This window comes from Cordyceps javanica, chromosome 4 (genome assembly GCF_051103115.1).
Source record: "Cordyceps javanica chromosome 4, complete sequence".
Taxonomy (NCBI): domain Eukaryota; kingdom Fungi; phylum Ascomycota; class Sordariomycetes; order Hypocreales; family Cordycipitaceae; genus Cordyceps; species Cordyceps javanica.
In genome coordinates, this window is record NC_139298.1 from 1,934,803 (window position 1) to 1,948,584 (window position 13,782).

At 54.8% G+C, this 13,782-nt stretch overlaps 5 protein-coding genes across 5 annotated transcripts; 2 read left to right on the top strand and 3 right to left on the bottom strand.

The window, feature by feature from the left end:
• Positions 1–1,026: 1,026 nt before the first annotated feature.
• Positions 1,027–1,984, bottom strand: V2A60_006479 (uncharacterized protein; the record flags this gene model as incomplete). The annotated part of the gene is made up of 4 exons (XM_083257773.1): positions 1,027–1,182; positions 1,261–1,444; positions 1,660–1,711; positions 1,858–1,984. The coding sequence occupies 4 exons, from the start codon at positions 1,982–1,984 to the stop codon at positions 1,027–1,029; spliced, it is 519 nt and encodes a 172-aa protein (XP_083113899.1).
• A 3,590-nt stretch (positions 1,985–5,574) lies between these two features.
• Positions 5,575–7,582, top strand: V2A60_006480 (major facilitator superfamily domain-containing protein; the record flags this gene model as incomplete). The annotated part of the gene is made up of 4 exons (XM_083257774.1): positions 5,575–5,721; positions 5,899–6,730; positions 6,801–7,025; positions 7,137–7,582. The coding sequence occupies 4 exons, from the start codon at positions 5,575–5,577 to the stop codon at positions 7,580–7,582; spliced, it is 1,650 nt and encodes a 549-aa protein (XP_083113900.1).
• Positions 7,583–7,959: 377 nt separating this feature from the next.
• V2A60_006481 (Zn(II)2Cys6 transcription factor domain-containing protein) lies at positions 7,960–9,435 on the bottom strand (the record flags this gene model as incomplete). Its single annotated transcript, XM_083257775.1, has 2 exons — positions 7,960–9,228; positions 9,304–9,435. The coding sequence occupies 2 exons, from the start codon at positions 9,433–9,435 to the stop codon at positions 7,960–7,962; spliced, it is 1,401 nt and encodes a 466-aa protein (XP_083113901.1).
• Positions 9,436–11,017: 1,582 nt separating this feature from the next.
• V2A60_006482 (cytochrome P450) lies at positions 11,018–12,774 on the bottom strand (the record flags this gene model as incomplete). Its single annotated transcript, XM_083257776.1, has 2 exons — positions 11,018–12,588; positions 12,642–12,774. The coding sequence occupies 2 exons, from the start codon at positions 12,772–12,774 to the stop codon at positions 11,018–11,020; spliced, it is 1,704 nt and encodes a 567-aa protein (XP_083113902.1).
• A 301-nt stretch (positions 12,775–13,075) lies between these two features.
• On the top strand, positions 13,076–13,770 carry V2A60_006483 (cytochrome b5-like heme/steroid binding domain-containing protein; the record flags this gene model as incomplete). The annotated part of the gene is made up of 3 exons (XM_083257777.1): positions 13,076–13,154; positions 13,205–13,365; positions 13,426–13,770. The coding sequence occupies 3 exons, from the start codon at positions 13,076–13,078 to the stop codon at positions 13,768–13,770; spliced, it is 585 nt and encodes a 194-aa protein (XP_083113903.1).
• Positions 13,771–13,782: the final 12 nt, after the last annotated feature.

Sequence of the window (13,782 nt, forward strand, 5' to 3'; positions counted from 1 at the left end):
ACAGATATACACGCTCTGCGGTGCCGGGAGCTGTTAGCAGAGTACCTGATACCCCGTCCACGGCGACAGAGGAGAGGCGCAACTTGCTTCCGGGTAGGTGGAATCGGAATCGCAACGCTCTGAGGAAGGAACCGAAACAAAAGAACGGAAGATCAGACGCCCGAAAAAAAAAACGGGAAGATCAGGCAATCTCGAAAGCCAAATTTACTTTCCATGTCAAGGTCATTATCCACTTTCCATCCTTATCAATCTGCTGACTTTGTTCTTTGTTATCTGGAGGTGTGCACCTCCTCCGGCGGACAGCCTCTGCCGGGATCCTTGGTTAGATATCCCCATAGATGGTAGGCCAAGCCAGCTGTGACAGTGGTGGCACATGGGCTCAAACGATTGCGCAGTATTGCTTTTTTTTTCCTTGACAAAAAGCAGAAAAGAATAACCAAAAAAAGAAGAAGCAGATAAACAAAAAGGTCGAAACTCGAGACATGCAAAAAACGTATCGAACAACGTTTCAAATCTTTGACAAAGGCAAGGCTTGCCAGTCAATGCCTAATGCCTTACGCTTGCTACGACCAGGTCGTGTGCGGGGTGTAGTGTGGGCTCAACCCCTCCATCGCACACACAATCCACGTCAGCATCACGCTTCACACAGTCTACACTGCACTGCCTACGGCTTATACAAACTCTCCGGCAACACACCAAAATTCACGAGTAATTATCCCAAGTTACCCCTTCATCGCCTCTCAACACGTAGCAAACATTCAACATGAGCCCAAGTGAAATGGTGCGCAAAGTAAAGTGAGGCCGAGACACACCGCCTCGGCCCAGCAAAGTAGTAATTGCCATTCGTGAGGAGAGTACATATTCTGCGCCGCATCGCGGTCGCAAATGAGCAAAAACACGCCAAAATTAATACCTAGGTATCTCATTGCAATATCCCAGGCGCCGCCCCGCCGAGGAAGCTTGCGAGGCCAAACAATACAGGTTGAAGGAACTATTGGAACAGATAACAGGGTTGGCTGGGGGCATTTACTCTTCGTCCTTCTTGCCCTTCTTCTTCTTGCCGCCGCCACCGAAGCCAGTGCTGGTGGGCTGCGACTGGAGGTGGACAACTAGTCGCGTCCACGACTCCTCCTTGTCCCACTCAAAGCCAGCAAGGTAAGGCTTGTCGAGCTCGTCGTCCGACTATTGATGCTCAGTCAGTCAATCCATCATTCAACGCGATTCGGCGCTTGCTGGATGCACGCGGCAATCCTGACGTACCCGCTTCTTGTAAGACTTGTGGATGGCGTCCAGAGCATCCTTGATGGTGACACCCTTGAGGTTGCGGGCTGTCACCTCCAAGCCGAGAGGAAAGTGCAGGTCAATCTTCTTGATGGGAGGTTTCGTCAGATGAAGCTTGAGGATGCTGGGGTCGTCGACCGTCAACGAGCTCTTGTTAATTTTCCTGCGGGACAGACGCGTTAGCCAAGGGAACCGGCAGACGCCGCCGATAGAGTGTATGGAGCTTCTCCCGGCTTGCTACCCAGTACTACTAATGCACGATACGGCGAGAGGTGGGGCGCGAGCGACCCGCCATGGTGTCATGAGCACATGGGACGGAAGAGGCAGGGCGGCGACGGGGCGACAAAGGGCGGCGGCAGACGGGTGCAAAAAACTCACCAGCCAGTTTTTTGCGTCTCAATGGCAATTTCTAGTTCGACGCCATCCTTTTCTGCGATTGGCGAGGTTCATGTCAGCGCCGATAGCGTAGCTTGGGAGGGGGGGGGGGCTGTTGTGCGGGAGGTGAAGTGAAAGCGGGGTAACGAGAACGAGGCGATGCGAGGTGGCGCGTAGCGCAGGTGATTGAGACAGACATACCTAGGTCGTTGACGTTGTAGACACCCGGGGCGGCCGCGGAGCTGGCTCTTCTATTGCCCTTTTCCTTGGGCGGCGAGGATGAGAGGCCTTGAACGGCAGAGTCGACTTTGGAGAGAGGTTCCGACATGTTGGCAGAGTTGTTGTTGTGAAGTTGTGGAGACGAGCCAGCAGCTGAGCTGTGAGTGACGTGTGAGCGTTGCCGGTTTGACAGCAGTGAGGGTGGTCGAGGGCGCAAAGAGCAGCGGATGTGGATTGAACTAACCAGTTGCGAGTGAATTGGACTGGTGTGAGATGTGAAGACGATGGCCCGTGTGCGAGAGTTGATGATGAAGAGAAGACGAAGAAGAAGGGAAAAAGGGCAGAAGAGGGAGGGAGGGGAGGAGGGGATAGATATCTGTTTGAGGGAATGCGCCTAGTAGTGGACGGGACGGCCAGCGGAGCTCTGTTTGGTTGCTCGAGCTCGGTCGCAAGCAGGTCGGGGCGGGGTCAGCAACAACAGGTTGTAGACTGACTGTGACCAGCTAGCTGCCTAGGTAAGTAGCTGATCTCTACTCCGTAGCTAGGTAGCTACCTCTAGGTAGGTATGACTGTGAAAGCGTGGATTGGAGACGAGGCGCAAGGGGGGGATCGCGTGACTTGGAGGTACTTTGAGCGTCACTTCTGCCAGCTGCCAGCTGCCAGCTACTAAAAGGGCCCCGCTAGTTGTAGGTCTAGCGCTGCCTGGCGTGTTCGCTGGTGGCCTGAGTCTCCAGCGAATCTGGGGTGCAAAATCCGGGGAAGCCTGGTCTCTTGCCCCACAGGTCCGATTAGCTGCTTGCAGAGAGAGGAAGAACGGGGAGGGGAAAGAGGGGGCCCGATGGGTAAGGGGCGAGAGGATGAGGACAACAAGAGGACCAGGCGAATGTGAATGCAAAGAATATTCAATCGATGCTGGAGGATGGCTATCACTGTCTGGCTAGTGGAGGAGCAGGAGGAGCAGGTACCTAGTGTGAGGGCCCTGAGGGGATGGGTAATGGTGGTGTGGTGGTGGTGTGACGGACCGTCTGGCTGGCAAACAAACGGACCAGCAGGCCGCGACAGGGAAGCCCCCATCTGCTGTTCACTACAAGCCGTCACGCCACTTTTACACGCCAAACCAAAGTACCTTGCCATCGCTCGACGGCATCCTTTTGATGCATTTGACGTGATGCCTTTTGGACCTAGTACCTCCATGTACCTTTTATTTTTCCTGTTTCCCACTATCGAGTCTCTAGGTACGGCCAGCCATCTCCCCTGCCACCCCCCTCCGGCCCTCCGGCCACCATTGTGCATCGCGCAACGCCCAGCGCTTCCAATTTAACAATTTCCTGTGCCTACGTCTGATCTTATTTTGTCTGATCCCAGCCAATCTGTAAAACCAAGTTACCCAAGAACTCAGCCAATGTCACTCTCATTCATGAGATGGGTACTAAGGTACCTGGGGAGGGAGACGCAGGAGGACCGACAGTGAGGGGTACCAGGCCTCAGGCAAGCATGTATGTACCATCGTCTACCTCTGCAAACGGCACCTGCAAGGCGAGCCCCCTCTATTCGTACCCCTGCCCTGACCGACCCCTACCATCCGCCCGATGACGCTGCAAGCACACGACCACCGCCACGCTTCCTACGCGACGTCACCCACCACCAAATCACCCCTCAAACCGTCCTTTCTCTTGTGTATCTCTTGCAATCACTTTCTACTCCCGCCACTCACATTTTCTTTTTTGTATTCCTTCCTTTCTTTTTCACACCTTCACTTTGACTCAATTGCACGCAAACGTCACATCTTACTCGCTCCGCCTAGCAAGCCCGTCGATAAAGGCACTATTGTGGGCCGCTGGCGCACCTGACCTCGTGGGCCCCTCATCCACGGCCGGCGGCGAGTTCGGAGGTTCGGCTCGGAGTGACGACGATTCGATCAATCCAATAATGTTGAGAAATGGGAAACACACTGACGCTGGAACTCGGGCTTCTCAAGATTCCTTGCTCTCCGCAAGGAATATTACCTCATACAATATTTAGCTGTTGGCTGCGCCAAAGCAAAGCTGTTCGTTGTTGTTGGTACCAACATGCACCTCAGCAGATGATGCGACAGGTTGACCATCGTTGGAGATTTCTGCCAAAGTACTCTTGCCTCTATTCTTACACTGGTATCTTCAGCACAGTTTTTCGCTCCAGCAACCGAGCGAGAGAAATCGCGCACGACCATCCGGTGATCCACGCAGCAAGACCAGGGCTTGTGTGGCAACTCTGCCTTTATACCGAGATGAAACCCTCAGGGCCACCATCACTTGCATCGAACAATCTCGAAACATCAATGTCCCTCGGTTGTGAAAACGATCATGAGCTCTGCGTTGGACGTATGACCACGGGCGAAGCTACACAAGGTGCACCCATTTGCTCTCAAGCTATACATGGGAATACTGATGCCATAATTATCTCCGGCCAAGCAAATGTCTTTCATACGAACAAACTTCCTTGACTCGAGAAATAAGTCCAAGCTTCACAAGCAAGGGACAGTTCAACATGGCAAGCAGACACCCAGCTGGCCTGCTCGTCCCGGGCAGCATGATGCGTCTGCTTGTCGCAGTCCCTCCTAGAAATCTAGAAGCTAAAATTCTGCCATGATTAATTGTATCCATGTCGGGACGACCTCTGTAGCAGGTTTCTTCTTCTTCTTTTTTTTTCTCCATTTTTTTTCCACTGCAGTTTGATATCGCATACCACCAAGGTTGAGGTGGCTGGTGCTGGCGTACATGGGCTTCAGCTCCTTTGCCATACAGGGACGTAGCTTGTAGATCATAGAGCGTGCCTCGACTTATCAGGCAAGAAAGTAGGAAGAACGCTGCACGGGCTTCAGATGTAACCTTGCGAGCGCATGATTGTATTATGCCAAAAGGAGGCAAATTTCTCGGGGACGTTGCTCTTCCCCGTCTCAATGGAAAGAAGTTGCGCCGCTGTGAACTGCGCCCCATTTACTCTAAAAAATTATTAACGGCAGGCCCGATTTGGATGTTTCGAAAAAATGTCCCGATTTGGCAATTTCCCTTTTGGGAAGGACGAAGAGCCCCACCAGATCGGATCGTTTTGGGATTTTCCAGACCATCGTGACAAAAATCGTCTTCCTTTGCCTTTTCTCTCCAGGCGGCTGAATCCAATGAATATATCATGGCTTTTTTTTTCGAGTAATCTAGCCGTTCTATTAGGAGCTGCAGTTTTCTATAGATGAATTTTCCAAGATTTCTTTTTCTTCTCAAAATCTGTAGAACCCGCAAAGAAGTGCGCATCCTCGCAAGTAATTCTGGCGAAACCTGGCGATGGCTTCGGCGTAGAATTGGTCCGCCTCCTGTGGGGTCCCTGCTGTCTGTTTTTGTTCTCTCCTTGTCGCTCCCAGGAGCAGAAGTGATTTTTGTCCGTCGCGCTTTTCATTCAAGCCGGTTCTTGGTTTCTCCTTTCTTTCCTTCTCTCCAATTAATCAGCATTTCTTGCAGTCTGGATTATAAACCCTTTTTTCCTTCTCTCGTCCGCCAAGGCCCCCCCTCACGCCCCTCTATCTTGTGCGATTCCTCTTCTTGAAAAGGTCCAAAGCTGCGTGTTGTTATTTTTTGCCTCCTTGTTGAAAAACAAAACTCAAACGCCCCCGGGGAAGAAGAAAAAAAAGGCCAAATAAGAAACAATTGCAGAAAAAGGTCTGTTACCATGACGGCAGCTACACAGACTGAGGAACATCCCAAAGATGGCATCTCAACACCAGAGACTCTGCTCGGCGACACTTCTGCGCCAAGAGAGCCGGTGGTGGAAAAGGCGGCCAAGCCTGCCTCCCCTCGCCCTGTTCATGGAGCCAAGGTGCGTTGTCCCTCTCTACCTTGTTGTTTGCTTCGACGAGGGGGGAATACATGTTTAATTCGGCCTCCTCCTTGGCCTTGTTACGGGTATCAACACCCGACCAAGACTCCCCATCTCTCCATCTCTCCATCTGTCTCTCTCGTCACCTACCTCTGACAACAACCAAAAAATCTGCAGTGGGCTCTCGTCGTCGTCTCGCTCCTCGCCTCCTTCCTCCTCTACGCCCTCGACACCACCATCGTCGCCACGATCCAGCCCGCCATCGTGGGCGCGTTTGGGCACGTCGACCTCGTGCCCTGGCTGGGCGTCTCGTTCGCGCTCGCCTCGGCGGCCAGCACGCTGCTGTGGTCCAAGGCGTTTGGGCTCTTCTCCGCCAAGAAGCTGTTCCTGGGCGCGACGGCGCTCTTCATGGGCGCGTCGGCGCTCTGCGGCGGCGCCCCCGACATTGCCGCCTTCATCGTCGGCCGCGCCCTCGCCGGCGTCGGCGGCACCGGCATGTACATGGGCCTCCTCACCCTCCTCTCCGTCAACACCTCCGACGCCGAGCGCCCGCGCTACCTGAGCCTCACGGGCTTCTGGTGGGGCATCGGCACCGTCCTCGGGCCCGTCGTCGGCGGCGCCTTTGCCGAGAGCGCCGCCACCTGGCGCTGGGCCTTTTACCTCAACCCCTGCGTCGGCGCCGTCGTCGCCCCCGTCTACCTCCTCGTCCTGCCCGACTACCGGCCCCTGCCCGGCGCGAGCCTGCGCGCCCGCCTGGCCAGGCTCGACTGGGTCGGCGCCGTCCTCTCCTCGGGCCTGTTCCTCTGCATCATGATGGCCATGAACTTTGGCGGCGTGCTCTGGTCCTGGCGCGACGGCCGGAGCATCGCCCTCTTTGCCCTCTCCGGCGTCTTGTTTGCCGCGTTTTGCGTCCAGCAGTGCTTCTGCCTGCTCACCACCCCAGACAATCGCATCTTTCCCATGCACTTTTTCCGAAACTACGAAATGGTCATTCTCTTCGTCACCATGAGTACGTCCCCCCACACCGAGACTGCCGTTGAGGCAACGCATATTTTGCATCTACTAATGAAAAATCAAAGTGTTTGCCGCCTTTGGTACATTCATCACCATTTACTATCTGCCTCTCTACTTTCAATTCACCAGAGGCGCCACGGCTCTCCAGACTTCTGTCCACATCCTGCCTTATATCCTCTTCCTCTCCGCCAGCGTCCTCATCAATGGCGATTTCATGTCCAAGACGGGCTACTACTACCCCTGGTATCTTTTTGGATCTGCGCTGCAACTAATTGGTGGCGCTTTGCTATGTAAGTTGAAAAGAAGAAATAAAAAAACACCGACTTCCCTTGGGGAGCTCCCACCCCTCCTGCAACTACCCCGTCAAAGTTCTGGTGGCTAACGAAACATGAACACGCCAGTCACTGCCGACGAGCACACCAGCAACGCCAAGATTTACGGCTATACGATCTTGCTGGGAGTCGGCGTCGGCTGCTACTGCCAGGCTGGCTTTCCGGTCGCGCAGATGAAGGTGGCCGCCACGGACATTGCCTATAGCGTGGGCTTCATGACTGTCAGCCAGATGCTGGGCATTGCCCTCGGCACGGGCATCTCAGGCGCCGTCTTTGTCAACAAGTCCCACCAGGGCCTGCAGCGCCTGTTTCCGGGAGCGTCGGCACAGGAGATCTCCTCTGCCGTCGCGGGCGTCGGCAGTGACCTGATCGACAAGGCCAGCAAAGACGTTGCCGCGGCTGCCATCCACGTCATTGCGCTAGCCATCCAGGACGCCTTCATCCCGGTTTTCGTGACGGGTGCCATTTCATTCTTGTGCAGCCTGGCCATGAAGAAAGAAAAGCTCTTTTGCTAGTGGAGCAGATTGCTGCGCGCTTTGCCTCTTTTCTCACTCTTCTTCTCCATGACACGTTGTATAGTATGGCTTATAGGCCCTGATCCGACAGAGTTTTTGCATTTGCATTCAAGCACCGGCGGCAAAGGGGGGGTAACTTGTTCATCTCTTTCTTTTCCTTTTAATAATTGCGCCGATACGTGATCCCTAACTAAATAATAAGACAAGATAACAGCTTCCATGCCCAAAACAAATAGAGTCTGTGACGGTAACATGGGCCAGTCTGGTGCGCTTGAATAAATGGGCGAGGTGCAGGTAGTATGCAGCGAAATATGTTGCATGCGTTCTGGTCAGGTGGCTTGAGAAAAGTGGACGGAAAAAAAGGTTCTCAGCGAATTTTAGCCGTCATAATCAGAGTACGGCCCCCCCATGAATGCCTGTAGAGTCTGTTGCATCTTCGTGACGATGCTCTTAGCACCTGCCAACAGTAGACGTGGTTGGTCCACCATGCAAGCCTCGAGGCGAATGATGAGTTGGCTCAAGCATTTGACGTGGAGCTCAATCATGCTTGTAAGAAGACTTGTGCGCATCTTTGTTTTCTGTACGCTATACCGGCCAAACTGGAACACGGTGGGCACCGTGTCGGCAGACTGGCAGTGCGTTAGTCGATGGACCAGCTCCGAGAGCATCAGCGCCAGGTGGTTGACGGCAGTCACGACGAGCATGGGACTCAGGTCATTGAGGCCACAGTTCATGCACGCGAGTAGAATAGAAAATTGATCGATTCCCCTTTCCACCGATAGGAATAACGTGTCGGTCGGTGTTGCTTCGGCGTCGGCGTTTCGCTGCAGGTCTAGCTCGTCTAGGCCGCGCAGCACGGATGAGAGACAATTGCAGCGACCAGACGCACATGATGACGATGGCTCGGAGAGCTGATCTTGCGATGTGACCGACTTGTTTCTACGAGATGCGCGTGCGCACCCGGAGGAGGATGGCTGAGGGGTGAATGGCGGTGTGAGGTCTAGATCTGCCGACTGTAGATTGGTTTGGCCTGGATGACTTTCACGCGCTGGCCGTGTTGAGGCGTCGTCACGTATTCGCGGAGGAGAAAGCTCAAACAGTTGTAGGATGTCCTGATCGAGAAGCGACGTCTCATTGTCGTCGAGAGGATTGTCAAAATCATGCACGGAATGGGACTGAGGTTCTAGCCTCAGTGTCGGGTTCGGGACTGCGCTCAGATGTTTGGCGGGACACAGGGCAAAACCATTACCGCTGAGAGGAACATCTGACCAGTACTTGTCTCGGTCCTGGTGTGTGGTGGAGGTGGAGGTGGAGGTGTTGTTGTCTTCGGTACCGGATACAGCATGCCGGTTTGGCAGGCCGGAGAGCGTCACGGAAGTAGCAGGAGTGGCATCCTGCGCTCGATTCCAGGAATTGCTTGTTCCAGAAGAGGATGTGCCATTTGTCAAGCTCCCGTCGTCGCACTCGGGAGACGAGCCGCTGCGCGGGGAGATGGGCCGGCGCGAAGGGACGTCGGTCAAGCGAGGATCCCAGACCTTGCGGCGCCTCTTCTTGCCCGGCCCGACGCCGGAGCTAAACGTATACGTGCATGCGCTCGAGGACGCGAGGCAGCGATCACAAGCCTCGCCAGTGCCCAGGCATCTCAACTATGGACCTGGTCAGTCAGGGACCACCCACGACCAGCCAAAAGGAAGGGAGGGCGGCCGGGTACCACAGCGTACCTTTTTCGCTCGGCAAAAGTCGCAAGCGGTGCGTGAGTACTGTGTGGAGCTGGAGGAAGACGTAATGTCGGGAGGCGTGATGATTCGCGGCTGCTGCTGGGCCGGCTCGTCACATCGGAAGGCTGTAAACATGATGGGCAAGATTGCCGGGGGGTGGGAGGCGCGAGCCAGGGCGATGCTGCGGGCGGAAGAAGTGCAGAAATTGAACAGCTCTGTCTTGCGCGGCTGGTTTCACAGATCTCGGAGTTGGCCAGAAAAGGACAGACAGTTATTCGGATGGAAAGTCTGCGATGAGGGGGGGGGGGGGATAGTAAGAGAGGCATAGTCAGCTGGGGGCGTGGCGGCGGGTGGTGGCGGGCGTTGGACAGTCTTTATCGGTTTCCGTTGCGTGGACGTTTTACGTCTGTGGACTGCAGCGAGTCGGGAAGCTAAAAAAAAATCCTAAAAAAAACCCCACGAGTGGGAACGAGATGCCGGATGAGGGGCAACAGAATAATAAGGGACCAGACGAGCCGACTGACTAACCTACTTGGTTTCTTTCTTGTCTGTCTTGTCTGTCTTGTCCGTCTGTCTGCCTGCCCACAGCACCACGGTGGCGTGCTGGCCCACGATCCCTGCAGCCTCGCGACTGTCGCAGAACCAGCCCTGTAGGCTGTAGGCCAAGGACTGCGTAATGGGTGGCTGGCTTGCGACAGTGTAGTCAGTTACCGCGTATAAAAGAATTAGTCAATATGCGCCCTCGGAATCCAGCCGCTTTTGGCCCTCGCAAATGCAGTCATCATCATGGCCCCCACCGTCGAGAACCGCCCAGCTGCACCCTTTCAGTTCATCTAGAGTTCAAGTATTTTTAGTCTTGTGGGCATCCTGTGGTTATCTCCGGGGACCGACCTCTCTACTCTAAATATTCCATGGACCATTGGGGGAACAATGGAGGACGGGGACAGGGCATTACTCTGTAGATCTTATATGAGTAGCTTGTCCTCTCCTCATGCAATACGCAACTCTGTTAACCTTTATCACATATCATGTTTGCTACTCTTTTAAAGGGTTTTGAACTGCCATTGAATCGACTTGTTAAAAACAAACTCTATAACTCTATTCCTATTTCACCTTTTTCGGGCGACAAACACTATGGCTCTCGCTGGCCCCCATACCAAGACTAGCTGGATGGCGCGATGCGGATGTGATTCGGCATATGCCTTGCCCCTGTTTGACGGCTGAAGCTGAGAGTTGGCTCGCTGTTTGGCACGGGTATTGATATTGCCGGAACGGAAGTGACAGAGGGGCATTTTCCCGCTTCCTTTCATCAATAGTAACGTGGCATGCTGCGCTGCGTGGGGAGATAGCCAGGTGGGCTTCACATTGTGTGTCTACTTGATTGAGACAGAGTTGCTGAAAATTGTTCTGGCCAATCTTTGTTCTTTTCTCTCTCTCTCTCTCTTTCTCTCTCTCTCAGGGTGACATTGGTGACATCTTGTCTGCATGCCTCCCCACCAGCGGAGGCTTGTGATGGCCAAAAAGTAAGAAGTAATCAAATCAACTCAACTCAATTTGCAATAGACCACATCAACATAAGGCTGCCTAGCTCAGACTTCATGATTGGTGAATAAAATCATAATATAATAACTAATCTCATTGCTATCAATTTCACAACTATTTTGAAATAAAAAACAAAAAAAAAAAAAAAAAAACTCTTGAGTAATGCGAAGCTCTCCTACTCTTTCTTGCGAGCCTCCGGCCAGGTGGTTCGCCGACGGGCCCGCACGTAGCAGTTCAACGGGCGGATCACGAGGAATTCCGGGTCGTACTCCATCGCCTCGGTCGACGCGTCCTCAAAGTGGTAGCGGTAGACCAGGTTCGCCAGCGCCAGCTTGGCCTCGAGCTTGGCCACGTTGAAGCCGACGCAACCGCGCGGGCCCGCCGCAAAGGGCGTAAAGGCGAGCCGGTGCCGCTCCCGCCGCCCGCCGCCGCCCGCCCACCGGTCCGGGTCGAACCGCTCGGGGTTCTCCCAGTGGTCCTTGTTCCTGTGGATGGAGGGGAACGTGGGTATGACGACGCTGCGCGCGGGGATCCGCCACCCGCCCGGCACGATGACGTCCCGCCTGGTGTTGCGCGCCGTCTGGAACGACGGGTTGTGCAGCCGGTGCGTCTCCTTGACGAAGCCGTCGAGAAAGGGCAGCGCGTTGATCTCGTCGTGCGTCCAGGCCCGGCCCCGGCCCCGGCCCGGCCCGCCACCACCACCACCACCACCCCCCGCGTGGTCGACGAGCTCCTGCAGCAGCCGCTCCTGGTGGTGGCCCGGGTACTTTGTGAGCGCGTACACCATCCACGACAGCAGCGACGCGCTCGTCACGAAGCCCGCGCCGATCAGCACCACGACGTTGGCGAGGCGGTACTCGGCCGGCAGCTTCTCCCCGTTCTCGTCCACGGCGCGCTTCAGGTAGTCGGCGATGCAGGTCGAGTCCAGCGCCGCGGCCTGGATCGGGGCGTCCTTGCCGCCGTCGCCGCCCGGCGCCGCCTTGTCAATGGCCTCGTCGACCAGGGCCCACGCCCGCCGCTTCACCTCGGCCAGACGCCGGTGGTTGCCAAACGGCAGGTAGCCGTGCCACCGGGGGCTCAGCGACGTCTTCTTCATCAGGGACATGTACTCCCCCAGCAGGCGGATGATCTCGTGCGCCGGCGTGTCAATGTCCTTGAAGTGCCCCACGTCGAGCCCCAGCACGATGCGGTAGATGATTTGCCCGGCGAGCTTGAACATGTACTGGTACACGTGGAACGCCCGGCCCTGGCGGTCCAGCTCGTCAAAGACGGAAAAGGACTCCTGAATCGCCTGCTGCATGTTGCCGGTGTATTGCCGCACCGCGTTGGGCGTCATGCTCGGCGGGATGAACTTGTGAGCAATGTGAAAGGCCGGCGAGGATGTGTCGCACATGAAGAGCGCAGTCTCGTCGCGCATGTAGTACAGCGGATGCGACGGATCCGAGGTAGCCTTTGTAAAGTAGTCGCTTTCGCTCAGAGCGGCTTCCGACACCCGCGGATCATTGGTCAGATAGTTGGTCGTGCTCATGTTGGCCGTCCTGATGACGCTGCCAAAGCGTGCAAACAGCCGCTCATGGTTGCCCATATGATCGGGATAGATTTCAAAGTGATTCCCAAAGAATGGCAGTTCTCGAGGTGCATACGGTTCTCTGATTGGACAACCGTCGACTTTCAAGCCGATTGATCTCGTTGCCGCCATCACATCCGCAGTCGTGAGCAGTGTACCCGACTCATGCAAAGTAATGCCTGCGTCTTTCGGTCAACATCTAAATTGGCGCAGTTCCGCTTCCAGAAAGTACCTTTGGGGTCGCAAATGGCAAAAATGCCCGCGAGGTCCGACTTGATATGATCAACATGGTCCGACGGCTGTACCTCGATCTTTGCGCTTTGGCTTCGGACCGTGCCGATGAGATGGAATTCCTTAAACACCATAGTTACTGTAGTGTTGACTGTGTAGTACGAAAGTGATTGTCCGGCATACTTCTCCTTGTATGCTCTGGAATAAGACTGCCGCCCGCCATCCTGTGCACAAAGACAAGCCACCTAAATCCATATTCGGCACTAATTCAGCATATTCCGACTACGGACTTCCCCTTTCAGGCATTTTCATCTCATCTTTTGCTTGGTCGGCATCGGATAGACAAGTTTTTAGTTTTATAGCACCATGACAATGAATTCAGCATGGCGGCCGGAATAGCAACTTCAACAATTCCAGCGCAAGGCACCAGCAGCCATGATTCGCAATTACACGCTCGCGCAAATTGCAGAGGCCAACACACCGGAAAAAGCTTGGATTGTCATTCACGGAAAGGGTGCGTAAATAGAATTCTACGCCTCTTGAGAGACTGGCTGACGATGCCAGTGTACAATGTCTCGAGCTACCTTGATGACCACCCGGGCGGCCGCGACGTGCTGTTGGAGCTCGCAGGCAGTGATGCTACCAGCGACTTTGACTTTGTCGGCCATTCCAAGTCAGCTGCGAAAGCCATGGCCGAATTCCAAGTCGGAGCGGTGGCTGGCTATGTTTGTATCCCCTCTACCAACGAATTTTTTTTCCATTGGGCTTTCTAATACGTGGTCTAGACCGCGGCGCCCGAGCGAGCAAGTAGACAACAAGTGATTGTGTCTGCGACTGAGCCGCAGAAGCTTGGCAGTGAAGTGACGCCATTCCTTCAGAACAGTACTGTGCGAGCCTTGGTTGTTCTGGTCCTTCTCTCTGCCGCGGCTTTGTGCCGGGGCCTCCACACCACATATCATCGTTCTGAGCAGTTGAATGGGCCTCTCAGCCTACAGTCAGTTTCTTTCAATCTGGTCATGCTGCTTTTGCTTTCAGGCGGCGCGCTGGTTTTCGGCATGCGGAGCTACTGGCACAGTCTGTTCCACTACAGGGGCGTCTTTGAGTATCCGCCGCACTACATTTTCCCGTAATACGGACATATC